Here is a 13575-nt window from a genome sequence, read left to right as displayed (position 1 = left end):
AGAGAAAGAAAGAAAGAAAGAGAGAAAGAGAGAAAGAGAGAAAGAAAGAAAGAGAGAAAGAAAGAGAGAGAGAAAGAAAGAGAGAGAGAAAGAAAGAGAGAGAGAAAGAAAGAGAGAAAGGCAAAACAAAACAGAAAAAAACAGAAAAACCACCCCAGTATCTTTCATTCTAAGTCAAAGACCATGCAGATTTTCAGGCCTGGTAGTTATTTTCTTACAGTTGTTCACAGTGAAAGTGAAATGAACTGCCAGGCAGTCTTATGTAGGCACAGCTACTGCTTTGCACTGACAATTAGTCACTTCCTCTGTAATCTGAAACCCATGAGAAAGCCGCCTTATGAATTGCTTCTGAAGAAGCTGTATGTCTTCAGCTGAATCATCATTCAGCTTATGTATTTGCAGATCAATCTTTATTCAGATTACTTGCCTCTGTGCTTTCTACATAATGAGTATCATTAATGTCTGAGGATGAGATTTTGTTAGTAAAGACTGAGAACTTTAGAAAGGGAAAACTCAGCTGTTTTGCCTTCTGTTCACTGATTGTTTCTGCTCAGCTTTTGGATTTCTACTTATTAAATAAGCTCTTTATTGACCTGTAATTGAAAGTATATACTTCACTCTGTTAGACATGTATTTCATTCTGAAGTAAACTGATTATGAGCCTCTGGCCAAATGTTCGTATTAGTGTACTAAGAAAACAATTAATTAAATCTCAGGTTAGGGGACATTACCTGACTACATAAACTGGCAGTTGAGTTGTGAGTGAGGCATAACAACAGTTGTAGATCATTTAATTTCATTAAAGGCTTTTTTTTTTCCCTTGGCTTCTCAGAAAGCAGGAGGATTTTTCTACTGCTTCTGAGCAATGTGATGCATAGAAGTACATAGCTTTTTTTTTTTTTTTTTTTTTTTTCTTCCCCTATTGGCCATGTTTAGGCTTAATGTCCTGTTTGTAGGTATACTGAATGTGTTCTACAGGTTTTACTTCTTGTCGTTGTCATGAGACCTACTACTTAAATGCTGTTAGTTTTGCTGAAACAGAACATCAAACAGTTCTTAGTAGTTCTATAGATAAGCATTTCACTTGTTTTACAAAATAACTTGTGGTGCATGGTAATTGGCTACTTGTGTCATATGTATTTTGTTTTAATACTAATATTTGCAGACAAATTATTGATTCTTGTTCTCACAGGCAGTTGAACTCCAAAACAGGTTATCTGAAGAATCCAAGAAAGCTGATAAATTAGATTATGAATGCAAACGGCTGAAAGAAAAAGTAGACAGCCTCCAAAAAGAAAAAGATGTAAGTGCCAAGGTGGTGGGGTGGTTTTTTTGCTAGCAGTGAAAGCAACTTTGTGTCCTTTGTAACGAGAGAGACGTCATAATAAAAATTAGCCATTTACAACAACCTTTTTAAATTAGGAAGCCTTTTTTTGACTTATAATTTCCTTGTGTGTGTCTTATGAGGTCCTTTTTAAATCTTAGGAACTGTACAGCATAGAATCAAGTGACTAAAATCATATGCAATACTTATTTAAAAAGAAGAGCCTTCCCAGTTGAGATCTGAAATTGTTTCTTGCCCTTTCCTCATGAGAAGGTTAATAAATGCTCAGTGTAATCGTCAAGTATTCTGAATGACTATTTAAAGTAGGTATTTTTTGTAGTATCTTCCTATAACTCCTGTTTCATTTATTTATTTATTTAGATCTTTCTTTGAGATACCATCTGCATGCTTCTTTTTATGGAGTCATGAATGCTGCAACAAGAGGCTTTGGAGTCTTTTAGAAAGACGTTTCCATTGTTGCAATCTTGCCTTTCATGACAGTTCATTGATCTGTCTTGTAATGTCAACATGGAATACATAGGGCTGGTCTGTTCTGTTCCTCTCTGTCATTTACTGCTGATGATTCTGAGATCAGTTACTTTGTCCCTTCTTTCTAAGACCAGTCCTTCAGATTTTTCTTGCATACTCTTGTTTCACACCAGTTTGTTTCTGTGTTTGTTTTTTTGTTGAGTTTTTTTCTTCATAGGAATGCATTTGCAGTGCTTCTAAGGATGGCTGACACGTGTGAGTTAGAAATTTCTCAGGCTTGTTTGAAGTCTAAGTCCATTTATTTCTCAGGCAGATTCTTTATAGGCATTTCCTTCAATACATCATGTTGCCTATTAGATATTTTCAAGAAAGGGCAGTCCTTACACTTAAATAAAATCTGTAAAATAGTAAATCTTCAGTAATTTTCAGTTCACAGGTCCTCAATTTCCAAATTTTGTTTTTGTTTTTTTTTCAACTACTCTGTACAATTGACCTTATCACTTCCATTTGCTCTTCAGCTCGGACTGGAATGCTTATAGCAACCATTTGTGCTTTGGCTTTTATCTCTGCTTCTTATTTAAAGTTTGTTTTTCTGGTTTTGTTACATTTAACAGTGGTAGGAGTGTGTTTGTTGCTTATCTGTTGCTTGACAGACCATTTTGTCTTGCACAAAGGATCTGAATTGCAGGTGACTGTTGTACAGTTTTCAGTTTTACTGCCTGGCTAATAGCATGTTCTTTTTACTTAGGATGTTTTCAGTACTTTCTTCTGAATTGATATACACCTTTGAGATATAGTTTATAGCTGAAGATTCTCAACGCTTGTATTAGTGATTTACCACCAATGTTACCTCCTCTTCCCAGCTGTCATATACATATCACTGCATTGCCCATCACAGATCAGAAGCTATGGGCTGGTATTTTGTCAGGTACATTTTAGAGGCAGTTAGAGAAATCAGTTTTGTCCTTTTCTTTATATTCAGGCAAAGTGCAGTGTTTGATATCTCTAGCTTTGTAGGTGAATTTCACTTCTGTTGTTTGAGAAGTAATATTATTTGATGAGTTGACTTTGTCTTCACTATACAAATGAAGACTCTGAACTTTGTCTATTCATTAAAATATTCTAGTGCTTGGTTAATTAGCTTAATGTCTTCTGATGTAACTGACTGCAGAATCTTTGCTTTCAGCAGTTGAATTTGAACACTCCTCTGAGTAGCCATTTTTCTGTATTTGTAGTAAAACCAGCTTTTTAAACGGTGAGACTTATGAAATGGCTTGCTGTGCTAAGAGAGCACACACTGTATCCTGTTTATTTTGGCAGTTGTACCAGAGTTTCCTTGATAGGATTCAGAAATACAACAGAGGCCTCTGCCACACCTCACCAATATAGTCTTTGCCAAAGGTTTTCCAAGTTCTGAATACATTTGGGCTAAAATATAAAATGCATATCTGAATCAAACATTAATGTGTTCAGATTCAAGGAGATATATTAATATGCACAGCAGAGCTGAGGTCTGACTTGGAGCTTTTAGTGATGCTGGATATTTCTGATATTGGAGCACACTACAACTTAAATCTTTAAGTAATTGCTATTCTCTCCTTTAATTTCTCACTCTTGGCATCTTTCTGGACTAAAACTTGGTGTTATTTGTAAATTCTGATTTTTACCAAAAGGAGATTTCTGTCAAATGAGAGTATTTACATGATGCTACTTTAGACCGATCTATCTAGATCCCAAGACGGGCCTGTTCTGATTTTCAGTTCTTTGGACTAAGTCTTAAGCAACTAGTATTCCTAAATACCTGAGATGCTGGCTGGTGAATGGCAAGGCTAGTTGGCACACATCAGGAAGGAGTTACGGAACTGCTGCTCACACTTTCACTGCTGAAAGGGAAACAAAACCAAGTTAATGAAGTTTTTCTTTTGTGTTGACCATGCCTTTTATTTCACTCCTGGCTAAATCTTGATTCTCGCTGAGGGAAACATCTGCAGTGTCTTCTCACTTGACTTTCCCTTGGAACAAACCCCTGATGAGGGGAAGAGGAAGATGGCTTAACGGTTCCTGTACATACTGTTTACTATCTGGCTCCAGTACTTTGTGTCACTAACATGAATGACTGTGTTGGCTTATGCCCGGTTTTTACTCCTCATAGCTGTGTTAGCAGAGCATCAAACCTCCTCAAAAATAACAGTTTGTGTGAAATACTTTAAATTTCTTCTTACTCTGTCATGAAATGGGCTGAGATGTCTTAATTTGAAAAGCAGACTCTGATATCACATTCAGTTCTTTTGAAAGTGTTGATGCTATATGCCTTTTGTCAAATTCTATAGTTTGAAGATGGAATGGTAGTGCCAAAACTTACATTTATTCTCTTTCTGATTATTTAGAGATTAAGAACAGAAAGGGATTCTTTGAAAGAAACTATTGAAGAACTCAGGTGTGTACAAGCACAGGAGGGTCAACTCAACACTACAGGTAACAAATATGAAGATTAAAAGCATCTTTTTCTAGAGTTTTATCTGAAGAATACTGGTTGTGCTTTGTTTAGGAGAAAATCAATTTAGAATTCTTTGAAAGCATCAATGAGAAGCTGCTTCTACTACTCATGACTTCCATAACTTCTGATTTCAGTTGATCAGAACTTTGTCTCCCCCTCACTGTGGTAGTTCTAGGATGTATTTCTAAACTGTTTAGTCAGTCTGAAGAAAATGACTTATGCTTTCTCAGGCGTATGTGGTACTTCATGTGTTGTAATGTATTTGTATTTTTACACAGCCTTCTGATAAAGACCTTGAGCAGAAAATGCACCACAAAATCATGTTGACCAGATTGACTGTAGAGAGAAATAACAGTTGTTATCTAAATGAAATTGTGCTTGCCTGTCCTGCTGTAGCTTGACTCGGTGCCATTTTCCATTTTTATAGCATTACTCTAAAATTACAAACTTGTAGAACAGAACTTATTTCTTTTTCTGTAAAAGAAAGTAACTGATCTGCTCATTAAATGTTTTACTTCTCCTGACTCAGGACTGATGCCCCTAGGAAGACAAGAACCATCAGACAGTTTAGCAGCAGAAATTGTTACTCCTGAAATAAAGTAAGCCAATACATGTGCTTTTTTGTACTAACCATTATGACGTACCCATAAATGAGTGCCGAAAATTTTCTGCAGTTAATATTTCCTATCTCATTAAGGATTTCTGTGCAGCGGGAGCTTTTATGCTTAGAACAAAGCTCATTTGACCCCTCTTCAGTTTTTGTAATGTGAAAGGAGCAGTAAATTTTGTAACCAATTTTAGATCAATAGTAAATAACTACGAGCTATGAAAGAGCATAACAGCCGTGGCAGAGCCGAAAGTCATTATATCTTAAAGAAGTTGAAAGTCACATTATGCCAGTGTCACGGGCTTACCCCTAGATATCAGTCCATGACAGGAAGGCACAGGCACTGGGAAAAGGAAAAAAAAAGGAGACAAAGGAACGAAGGAAAAGAAAATAAAGGTTTGCAGCGTGACCTGGCTGGCCGCGGGCTCCTGGAGAGGTTGAATGGCAGAGAGTGAGCAGATAGCTTTAACAAAGAGAAAACATAATGGCAACAATCTGAGGAGGAACGGGAATTTACTAAATGTAACCAAATCAAACAAAATGAGAGAGGCGAGAGTACCTAAAGTAGGAGGCAAACCATGACGGTGCGAGGGAAGCACGTGCTTTGCTCCACGGTGAGCTGAGACAGTCAGAGCAGCTGGGGTCTGGGCCAGAATCCCACCCCGCTTCCTCCTCATGGCCCTTCCCCTCCAGGAACCAAAATGCCCAAAATGGCAGTAGCATGGAATCAGAACGTTAACTCTTTAACTGCCACTGTTCTGCATGATGTTCTGATGTGAAATACCGAGAACAGAAATCACAAAGCTACAACAGCCAGTAAGCTCATTCACTATGACTATAATCTGAAAGTTAGGTTATTTTGAAAGACAGCCATGTCTCAGAAATTTGTTGACCCTGTAGGCATTTCATTTTTTTTCATCTCTACAAATACTGATACAGCTGTTAAAGAGTGGAAAGCTCCTTATGTGGTCAAAACATAGTTTCAGTGATAAAGGAGTAACTTTTTACCAAGTTAATCGTGGAACAGAGTTGACTTTCTTCTATCTCTACTGATACAACTTAAATTCAAGAGCATTCCTGTTAGTTTTGTTCAGGAATTGGAAAATGTTTTGTGTCAGTATTAGTGGAGTATGGAGTTACTGATTAAACCTACAAGACTGGATGAGAGAAGACAGGAGCCATAAATTCTGTAAATAGCCAGGGACAGACTTGTCATTTCCCCATCTCCTCACACTCCTGAAGATGAAATCTAGATTTTATGGAAGTATGCATCTGTGCAGACTGTTTATAGCTCCTCAACTCAGCTTCCTTGCCTACTACATAGAGGCAGTGGCAGTAGCTGCCTTAGTACTAGAACTTCCTGAGCTGGAGGTCTGGGCTGCTGCTTCTGTAGGTGAAGAGGAAAGGCAGCCCACACATTCAAGCAGCAGTTGCTGTTCTCCTGTTGCCCACACTGTGGCAGAACATGAATCTGTTTACAAGCACCTTTCTCCATCTCATGGAGGAAACCAGTTGACTACACAGGAAATTTTTGCAGCCTGGGGCCTGTCAGTTGCACCTGAGTGAATCAACAAGGATCATGAGGAAAAGCAAACCTTTAAGTAGGAGTAGCTTCTCCAGGTTCTAGCAGTAGTTCATTTACAACTGAGATTATAACCTCCCTTGATTACAACCTCCACTTAGTTCCAGATTTTCTGTATTCTACCTAATAAACACTTCCTGCTGTACTCTGAGATCCGGTAGGGTCATTCAGGCAAATTTTTTCTGTGTTACTTTCAAAAATTATAGCTCCCTTAACTGGATTTTAATTTGTGGGCTTGAAGACATGATTATTGTTTCAGATGTCTCCCTTAAATAGGTTAAGACAATATTTATGCAGTCTTTACACATCCTGTGGTAATCTGTTTACAATTTCTGTAAAATGGTGTTTCAAATTACTTAGGGAAAAACTCATTCGTCTTCAGCATGAGAACAAGATTTTGAAGTTGAATCAAGAAGGTTCTGACAATGAGAAGATCGCCTTGCTGCAAAGCCTTCTTGATGATGCAAATTTACGGAAGAATGAATTGGAGACAGAGAACAGGTAAGAAGTATTGTCCTCTGCCCCCTAAGTTATTTTTGTTTTTCAGTCAATGCAGTACACTTCTGTACAGTTCACAGGTAAACAGAGGTCAAACCAAATGTTTTGTATGAAGGATTATCGTGATAGAAAGATAATCAATGATAAATAGGAAATGCATACCGATGTCAAAGGCTTGCCATAAACCCCACACAGGAGCAATCTCCAGAGAAAGAAACCCTTCCTTAGTGGTAGTCAGCCCTTAAGTGAGATCTGGGAGAGGTGGAGCCAAGCTCCGCCCCTTCTGGTAGCACAGCTGAATTACCTTCACCTGTGCTCCCACAGCTGACTCATTGCTTGCCTCAAGTGGTTAATCAGAGGTTCAGGCTGTGATCAACAATTTCCCATACAACTTCTGACACTTTTTTCCCAACCCAAGGTTTCCCCAGCACAATAAAAACATAAACTTACTGTTCTGAGTGAAATGCCAAAAGGATGTGATTGAATTACTGCAGAACAAAAAGAATCTGAGAGATGGGGAGGCTGTGTAAGCTGTGCAAGAAGGCAGGCTCTGGGGGATGTTATCAGTGTTTAAAAATATCTGATGGAAGTGCCTAAAGCAGATGGAGCTGAAGTCTTTTCAGTAGTGAGGCAGAAGAGGCAGTGGGCAAAAACTGGGAACACATGAAATTCTACCTAAATGTAAGAAAATATTTCTTTACTGTGAGTGTTGCTAAACACTGGAATGTGATGCCTGGAAAGGTTGTCTCCATGCTTGCTAGTACTCAGAGCACAGCAGCACTTGTCTGTCTCTATGGATGTGTACCTCCAGGAGCAAGATGCATCTGAGGATGCTGAGGTAACGGTAAAGAAAGCTGACCCTTAGCTGCACATGGCTGCTCTTCATTTAATCTTTGAAAGGTCTTGGTAGTTGATAGAAGTTTTTGAAGTTTGAGAAAAGGTCAGTGCTACACTCACCTTCAAAAAGGCTAGAATCATAGGATCACAAGGTTGGAAAGGACCTACAAGATGAACTCATCCAACCGTCAAAGAAAAAGGATCCGTGCTGGCTGAATTTTATCTGCTTCCAGTCACATGAGGGACAGGTAAGGCCAATGTGAATATTTCAGGCCTGACTAATGTGATTGTCTCCTACAGTGAAATAAGTGGCTGCCTATGCGGTAGCAGCTTTGACAAAGCCTTCGTTACAGTCTCCCATAAGTATCTTTATTTTCAGAACGGTGACGTACAGACTGAATAAGTAGTAAATTCAGTTGTAATGAATAGTATCAGTAGGGCATGAAGATAGAGAAGCGTTGAGGTGAGGGATGCTGGAGCATATCATGTGCGGTGAGACCGAGTACAGGGTTTGTTCAGCCTGCAGAAAAGATGACAGGGGAGATCATTCTGTGATATACATCTGTATAATGGGAATGTGTAAAGAAGGCAGCTGGTTGATGGTGAAAGTACAAGAGGCAGTGGAAACTATTTTGAGTACAGGAGATTTTGAAGGAATACAAAAGGAAAAACACGTCCAAAGGAAATTTAGAAGAGAGGCACAAAGAAGTTGCCTGACCTCTGTCCTTAGTGGTATCCAGACCTTAGCTTTACAGCAGTCTGTTGTACCTGCTTCAAGTCAGATTTAGATAAACTCAGGAGGTCCTGCGGATTATTAGAGTTCTGTCTCTGCATAAAGGCAGTAACGTAGTTGTCCTCGCACAGAAAGTCAAAGATTAGAAACTCTTCTCTTGTATATATGGAAATAGTTTCTTATGACTTACATCCAACACTGACTTGGAAAAGTATCAGAATGTTCTGAGAGGCTGCTGACACTGTCTATGGAACTGTTGTACCAAGTTCTGTTGTAAATGTTTAGCGAATAAAATGCAGTATTAGGTATCTTATGTAGATCTGGAAACATCAAATCCAAAAAGTCTTAGGCATCATCTTGAAATTTTTTGTTGTTTTCTGAGAAACAAAATTTTACCTATTCCATAGATTGGTAAATCAGAGACTTCTTGAAGTGCAATCCCAGGTTGAAGAACTACAAAAATCTTTGCAAGATCAAGATTCAAAAGCTGAAGATGTAAGTAGAAATCTGTATCAAACTTATGTTCAAATAGTTGCAGTGACTTAAATGTAGAACTTTTTGTAGAAGTTTCTGCTTGTTATTTAGTAAGGAATCGGTCTGCTAGGAATTTCTTATTGTTTAGCATATTCTTTGTTATTGTCTTAACACTAAGTTGTTCTTCTTTAAAAAGAATATAAGACAAAAAAAGACATTTCTGTAGGAAAAAAATATAAACCTTCTATGCAGAGAAAGTACTCAATAAGTTTTATTTGGTTAAATTTTGTATGTTCCAGTATCAAACACAGTATTGTTTAAAATTATATAGCTAGAAGAGAAAGCTTTGAGGGAAATTAAGGGCATGTTAATTCTCTACATCTTAATAAAGTATCTGAAGATATTTTTGTTTAAGTAGTGGAATTTAAGGTCTTTGCTGCTGGTGGATGCCCTGTAATTTAATTTTTTTTTTTAATGTATTATCTAATGGCAAGAAGCTGGGCAGGCCAAAACTGAAAATGGCGTATGGTTAGTCACTTAACATAATGCAGCATTTTCTGTTTCCACACACAGAGTTACTTCTGTTTTAACTATGAAAATATGCATTGTGGCAGGTTGTGTGAAGAACAACTTTAGTTTTCCACTCCAAAAAATTCTTTTGCCACCTCCTGTATTTGATACAAGAAGTTCTGTGACCTTCTTGGAAACAGTGATTTTCAGGAGGATATATGTATATGCAGTGTGCACTCACAATACCAGTGTATTCCCCTGCTAATTGGCAACAAGTTGTAATGTGTTGTGTTCTATTTTTGTGTTTGTTTGTTGTTGTTTTTTTAACCTATTTAGATTAAAGAAATGACAGATCTTCTATCTGCTTATTTTAATTTAAGAGTTCTTAATTTAGCTTGTCCAATTAATTTTTAGAATAAACTGCATGTAAATGAAGACCATAATCTGGTTCAATTAAGGTTATTTTCTTACGTAATTTAGAATGTGTTTTAGAGTGCATTTTAAAATAAGTTAATACTATTTTATGATTCTGAAATATTCTTTGCATTCTTGTTCATTTACCAAAATCTGATTTTTCAGGATGAAAAAGAATGTAAAAACATTATTCTCAGATACTATGTATTGTTAATGGTCCCTATCTAATTGAATTCACTATTATTTACTGCACTGGAATCCTGTTCCCTTATAAAGCTCTGATTTGGATTATAGCTTAGGGCACGTCTACAGCTTGCTTACTGGGCTGATTGCAGCCCATGCAGGCAGCATGTGAGGTGATTATGCTAGTAGTAAAACAGTACCATGGTACAGCATGCTGTGTGTGTACAAACGGATGTTGCTAAGCAGAGCTGGAGTTCATGTCCTGTTTTGCCGAGCTCAGTATGTAGGCCTTCACTTCTCTTAAAGAGGCAAAAGAGTGTAGAACCAGATCGATTGAGGCTGAAAGAACATCTGAATTGATGGTCACCTTATCCAGTCAAACAGAGTGTGGCAAACCTCAAAGTTCAACCCAGTATCAAGGGTAATCGGGTTGTACTGGGACATCTTGAAGTTATCCGTAAGGTATCCTTAGAAAAAGTGACTCTTGAGAATCATGAGAACAGAGATAAGGAGGCACATGGCATGCAGTTCATTGCTGCATCACTTTGACCAACTTTTTTCTGATTTTTACTACTTCTCTGCAACGGTGCATTGAAATTTTTATACTGAAGGTGTAGTGGAAAGAGGATGTTAGGAGGGCATCGGTGTGATTAGGCCTGTAACGGGCACTGACACAACGTGCTGGGATTCATGAGTAGTCCCTTCTGGGTACTGCCTTGCTAGCTAGGGAATGGCCTCCTTACCCTGAGCTTCTAGGCTGCTATATCAGGTGAAACATCCATGGTGTGCCAGAATAGCAGGTTTGATTTGTTGTCTTTCAGAACGTGTACATGTGTAGGGCTGCTCGACAAATACTCCTGACAGCCTTGTTATGTCATTTGCATGCTTTATTGCTCCTTTTCTTCCTGCTTGTTCACTCTTTTTCTGCCTACTGTAAATATAATCCTAAATAAGCAACTGACCTTAAAGTGCTTCCACTCCTCTAAATCAAGTTCTGCTGAATCTGTAACAAAACAAAACAAAGATTTTTTGTACTGTTAACATAGGCAATCTTGGCTTTATATGCTATTCTTAATACAGTTACTGTGTCTTCCTGACTTAGCTCCTTCCTGAAAGGTCTGCAGAATTCTGTTCTCTGTTTGGTTTCTTGTGAAGTCAGCAGCTTAGGTTGTTACTTCTACTTGTCTGTGAAATCTGGTCGTCCTAGTGCTATTCATAAGTTTTCTCAGCTTCTGACATCGTTAGCTGTTGTATCAGGCAGTTTTCTCAAGTCATGCGCTATAGTATCTCTCATCCTGTTTAGTTATCCTAACCTCAAGCCAGATCACATTCATCTGTCTGCAGCCTTTAGTCCCCAGAAAAGAGAGAGAATGCTTTTCTTGGCCTGTATGCAATTAAGTATTAATAAATTTTCAAGAAAGATGCTTTATTTTTTAGGTGTTTTAGATGCAAGGGATGTTAGCAGTTAAATACTAGGGAAAAAAGCTTTTCTAAATCACCTCATCAGTTGTTTCTTTTAGTGTTTTGTAAGTGGAACTCATTAGCATAGGGACAGAATAACTAAACTGCTAGTATGGATTTGTTGATTTTTCTACAGTTCTATAAAGAAATATTTTTCTATCATGAACAAGTGAAACACATGAAGTTCGTTATGAAGCTATTTAAAGAATAGAGGAAGCTTCAGCTCCTACTGGGACTTTAAGATACTGGCCTTCCTACGTGAGAACAGTAGTTATACCATTTCTGAGTAGCAGAGAATTTGGATGTGTGACTTTGAAACTGATTGCGACTTTAAAAATAAAACTGGGCAGACACAACTTTTTTTTTTTTTTTTTTTTTTTTGAGTAATTGGTTTGGAATTACTATCTTAGAGAGTATCTATCTTAGAGAGTATGTGTCTTTAGGCTGGTAAAGCTATGTGCTTTACCTTTTATCCTTTCGCAATTCATAATCACCCTGGGAAAACACGTGCCTTTCTTTATTATGGTGGTAGCTCAATAGACTGTGTATTTTCTCCTGCTATGTTACTTGTATTATTTTCTTCTTAAATGACTTTACAAAAAGCAGTTGTTCTTCTTTGAAGTTCTGGTTTGATTATTTATAAATGTGCTTTTTACTATTTCTGTGGTTTTTTGTTGTTTTGTTTGTTTGTTTGTTTTTAGTAGTGTGTTTTAGAAAATGTTTTAGTATGAAACAGCTGATGAGAATGGAGGAGAAAAATGTGCATGCCTGAGAATATGCATAGCTTTAACTTTTCTGTTCATGTACTTTCTAAATAGATTCTTTTGTTGGTTGCTCTTTTGCTGTATACTAATGTCATCTCTGTTTCTTGGCATGGGCTTCTGCTCAAGGCTATTGTGAGTATGGCTTTCCGTTTACTTAACGCTACTTTCAGTTCATAGACATTTGCTAATTTCTTTTTTTTTTTTTTTTTAAATTATTTTTTAAATACTGTGTGCAAAGTGAGCTTAAGGTTAAAGTAAAATTTACTTTGAAACTATTGTTTAAAGAGCATATAGAAATGTGAATTAACCAGAAAGTGGAACACTGTAAGTTGTATGATACTTTTTTTTTTTACATGTCAGTAGAGATGAGAAACAGAAAAGCTGTAAAAATATCTGTTGTTCCCTGGTCCAAAACACTCTTTTTCTCCTAGTTTCATTGGGAACAGGAATTTGTTTCAACTAACTTATTACATGCCTTCATTCAAATTGCTTTGCAGTGACTCTTTTATTGGTTTTTACTGCATTTTCTATTTCAGGTTTATTTGTTAAGTCTAGTTAACTAAACTGCTGAAGATCCTTTATGGATCTTGCCCATGTTGATCTAATTCCTGGGGAAAGATCTGTGAAAATACGAAGCATTCTAATGTCAGAGTTGTCAAGGAAAGGATTCTACCACAGCGGACAGGTTTACAATTGTGATCTAAATCTGAGTGAAGTAAAAAGGTGGATTTTGGTTAGAATGTCAAAATTGTATCTTAAAAATATTTTTAAAATTATGTTAAAGCATCACAATATATTAAAGTAACACATTTAACTTTCCATTTTAGTCAGTTCTTCTGAAAAAGAAACTTGAAGAACATGTGTAAGTATTGTGTTAGTCTTATTTTGCTTTCCATTTAAAATGTGTTTTCCATATGGCAGGGAAGGCAGACACTCATGAATAATGCATCTAAAAGCTATACAAGTAAGAGAAACTGCTCTGCACAGGAGAGTTAGGGAATCTGCTCTTTGGATATTATTTTCATTTCATAGAAAACCCTTGACAAAATAGTAAAAGCCATAATTAAACCATCATTCTGTGATAATTAGGATACGTCACCTAACAGCGTAAGAAGAGTGATTTATTTTGTTCTGAGGGAAACATTTTAATGTAAACAGACATAGTCTCTTTGTATCTTAGTAGGGCATAAAGGAACATTTTA

General features: G+C 37.1%; 1 protein-coding gene across 2 annotated transcripts in view; it reads left to right on the top strand.

The window, feature by feature from the left end:
- LOC140264654 (protein Hook homolog 3) overlaps positions 1-13575 on the top strand; it is an 83767-nt gene that overhangs the window by 50688 nt on the left and 19504 nt on the right. Inside the window, exons 12-18 of one of the 2 annotated variants that reach the window (XM_072360563.1) lie at positions 1193-1303; positions 4201-4288; positions 4840-4909; positions 6860-7000; positions 8975-9062; positions 12428-12505; positions 13201-13235. In XM_072360563.1, the coding sequence (XP_072216664.1) occupies positions 1193-1303; positions 4201-4288; positions 4840-4909; positions 6860-7000; positions 8975-9062; positions 12428-12505; positions 13201-13235 (611 nt within the window). The remainder of the gene's footprint in view (positions 1-1192; positions 1304-4200; positions 4289-4839; positions 4910-6859; positions 7001-8974; positions 9063-12427; positions 12506-13200; positions 13236-13575) is intronic. The other variant, XM_072360564.1, reaches the window with a different exon arrangement.

Source organism: Excalfactoria chinensis, chromosome Z (genome assembly GCF_039878825.1).
Source record: "Excalfactoria chinensis isolate bCotChi1 chromosome Z, bCotChi1.hap2, whole genome shotgun sequence".
Classification (NCBI taxonomy): domain Eukaryota; kingdom Metazoa; phylum Chordata; class Aves; order Galliformes; family Phasianidae; genus Excalfactoria; species Excalfactoria chinensis.
Note: the sequence above shows the minus strand (reverse complement) of the source record. Positions and strands in the feature narration are given on the sequence as shown.